General features: G+C 36.9%; 1 protein-coding gene across 1 annotated transcript in view; it reads left to right on the forward strand.

The window, feature by feature from the left end:
- Positions 1-333: 333 nt before the first annotated feature.
- LOC107087169 overlaps positions 334-2,821 on the forward strand; it is a 7,870-nt gene continuing 5,382 nt past the window's right edge. The window contains exons 1-7 of the mRNA XM_015378589.1: positions 334-442; positions 555-1,007; positions 1,109-1,270; positions 1,381-1,530; positions 1,624-1,776; positions 1,884-2,045; positions 2,378-2,461. Of these exons, the coding sequence (XP_015234075.1) occupies positions 1,241-1,270; positions 1,381-1,530; positions 1,624-1,776; positions 1,884-2,045; positions 2,378-2,461 (579 nt within the window). The 5' untranslated portion in view covers positions 334-442; positions 555-1,007; positions 1,109-1,240. The remainder of the gene's footprint in view (positions 443-554; positions 1,008-1,108; positions 1,271-1,380; positions 1,531-1,623; positions 1,777-1,883; positions 2,046-2,377; positions 2,462-2,821) is intronic.

Here is a 2,821-nt window from a genome sequence, read left to right on the forward strand (position 1 = left end):
ACTTGCCTTGTCCTCTCTTGCATAGCCTTTGTTGTGACATGTGTAAATGTAATAATGGATAATCTGCCAAACATACCCAAATTTGTTTGCCTAAAGCATACTGAGCTTGGAGATTAAAATCGATTCAGTAAAAGACTTGCAGTATTGTTCAAAGATACATAAAGACTTGCAGGAACTAGACAATGAGCTGTAAGATAAAAATGTTTTCCTGGTATGTCAGAGCTAATCTACATTTCTCGTCAAAAGTCTTTTGTAATCTGATAAATTTACTGTAAGGTAAAACTCGTGAGTATCATGTGACAACATCAAACTCAGTTTTTGTGTTTTCTTTTGTAATTTTTTTTATCCAATATAACCTGAAAAGAAAATCCAGACAAATTCATGTAAAAGCATCTCAGATGAAATCCCAGAGGCTATCTATGAAGACCCTGATGCATTATTGGTAATTGATTTGTTTTTCTTTAGTAAAATAGCACAATTTTTTGTTTACAATGAGAAGAAATAGTTACCTAAACATGTTTAGTATTATTATCATAACTTTTCATTTTTTTCAGAACTCTACCCCAGTTGTAAGTCATTTAGAGGCTAAACCCAAGCCTGTACCTCTGCCGAGGAGAAGAGATAAACAAAATCCACAAATCTACGATTCCAAAGACACAACCAAAGCAAACAGCAAAACCACCCCAGGAAACAACTATTATGCAACCAATCCAACCTACGTGACCAACACTGTCAAAGCTAACGCAGCTCAGACAACCAACGAAGCTAATACTACCAATACAAGTCGCATAATCTACAGTCGGGACGCAACATCTGAGACGAGCACTACTGCTAAAACTGGAACTGCCAGCACAACCAACACTAACACAGTCACCTTCACCGGAAACATCAAGACACCAACTTTAACCAGTGTTGGAAAGGCCAACTCAACCTGCAATGACGACAGAACCAACCAGACCAACACTGTTAACCCTTCAGACAAAACAGCCTATACAGAGTTCTATAAAGTAAGTTGAGCACATTAAATTTTTCTCGATGTCTCTCACTTTTCCCAGCAGAAGCCATAATCAGGAACTACTAACTAATTTGCATGTCCTTTTGGGAACAGAGTAATGAAAGTAGAGAGAACTCAAACTGTTACACAATACCTCAGCCTGTTCGCCAACCTCCACCTCCACCTGTTCTACCCAAAACCAAGGTCGTAAATTCAGCAACAATTGGCACTCCACTGAATGATGACATGGTAACTAAATCAGAGGAAAGTGTTGGGGTATGTGTTCTTGCAAAAATTTGTTTATTCTTTAAAAGTGCAGGTATTTGGAAGGTTTGGAAATAGAATGACATCTGTTGTTAAGACATAACATTTTATTTCGTGACCAGATTATTCAAAGTGGGAAGAACTGTTACATGACACCTCGCCCTGCTCACCGAGCTTCACCGATAACACCTGAGACTAAAAGCAAAGATGGATCAACAACTGGCAGACCACAGTATTATAACATGGGGACAAATTCGGATAAAAGTGTAAAGGTATTTTTTTTAGTAAATATATGTATGTTTTTTTCCCCCTTTCAGAAATGAGCTTTCATGGCTATTAAAATATTTTTTTCATTTTATAAACAGGCTGATAGTAGAGAAAACCCGGACTATATCAGGAAACCTGCTAAGCAACCTCTCCCTCTGCCTGTCCCATCTGAGACCAGGGGCGTAGATTCATCAGCAAATATCAGTTCACAGAATGATGACATGGAAACAAAGTCAAATAAAAGTGTAAAGGTATATTTTATGGCAAAAGCTTTGCTGTTTTTTTTTTTTACTTGTATTTAAAAGGTTCTGAATTCAACTTTGATAGATGTTGAAATACCATATTTTTTCATGAGCAGAGTAATCAGAGCAGGAAAAACTCAGACGACTACATGATTCCTCGCCCTGCTCACCATCCCCCCCTTCCACCTGTACCATCAGAAACCAAGGGCGTGAATTCAACAACAAATAACAGTCTACAGAATCCCGACAGGGGAATACTTTTGGATAAAAAATCAAAGGTATGTAGACTAGCTGGAAGATGTCCAGTCCATACTTCATATGTATTTGAAAGGTTTCTAGATTAGTTTACATATATTATATAGTCCAAAAAAAGCTAAAAACAAAAAACAAAAAAAAAACAATCCACTGGACGTAATGTCCAGGTTTGAAGATGTTTCGCTTTCCAACCAGGAAGCTTTCTCAATTCAAAATACTGCACAGCTCACTTTTGTGTGTTTCCCATATGCCCTCTCTGGCTATAAATACCTTACTTGAAACATAGAAAAGGATGCTGAAACTGGTTTAACCTCAGTGTTTTGTAACTCTATATGTCTTTATCTTTATTTTTAAGAAACCACCTCCTCTTACTCCCCCTCGTCCTTCTACAGAACGTAGGTTTCCTGTTTACTGTGACAGAGACAATCCTAATTTACAGGTAAGACAACAGGTGTATTTTTTACATTTTCTATTTTCCTTATCGTTTTGATTACATAATTTTTCTGGGCTGGGAGTATCTGCAGATATCTGATACCGATCAAATTAAACTGTTGAATGGAAGAACCATATATCTTGTCATCAGAGTAAAGGCTTTAGCTTCGACATAAGCAGTGTTAAAAAAGGGAAAAAATTTACAAAGATATAAATATACTTTACACCATTGATTATAAAATAAGCACCAAAAAGAAAGAAATAACAGTTCCATGTAAAGTGTGTTGGATTGGCTCTCCGATCAAATCACAGATTTTCAATCCAGCTATAGAAGCTGATATCTGCTCCAGGTATCAGATCGTTGCAT

This window comes from Cyprinodon variegatus, unplaced genomic scaffold (genome assembly GCF_000732505.1).
Source record: "Cyprinodon variegatus isolate N-32 unplaced genomic scaffold, C_variegatus-1.0 Scaffold175, whole genome shotgun sequence".
Lineage (NCBI taxonomy): Eukaryota > Metazoa > Chordata > Actinopteri > Cyprinodontiformes > Cyprinodontidae > Cyprinodon > Cyprinodon variegatus.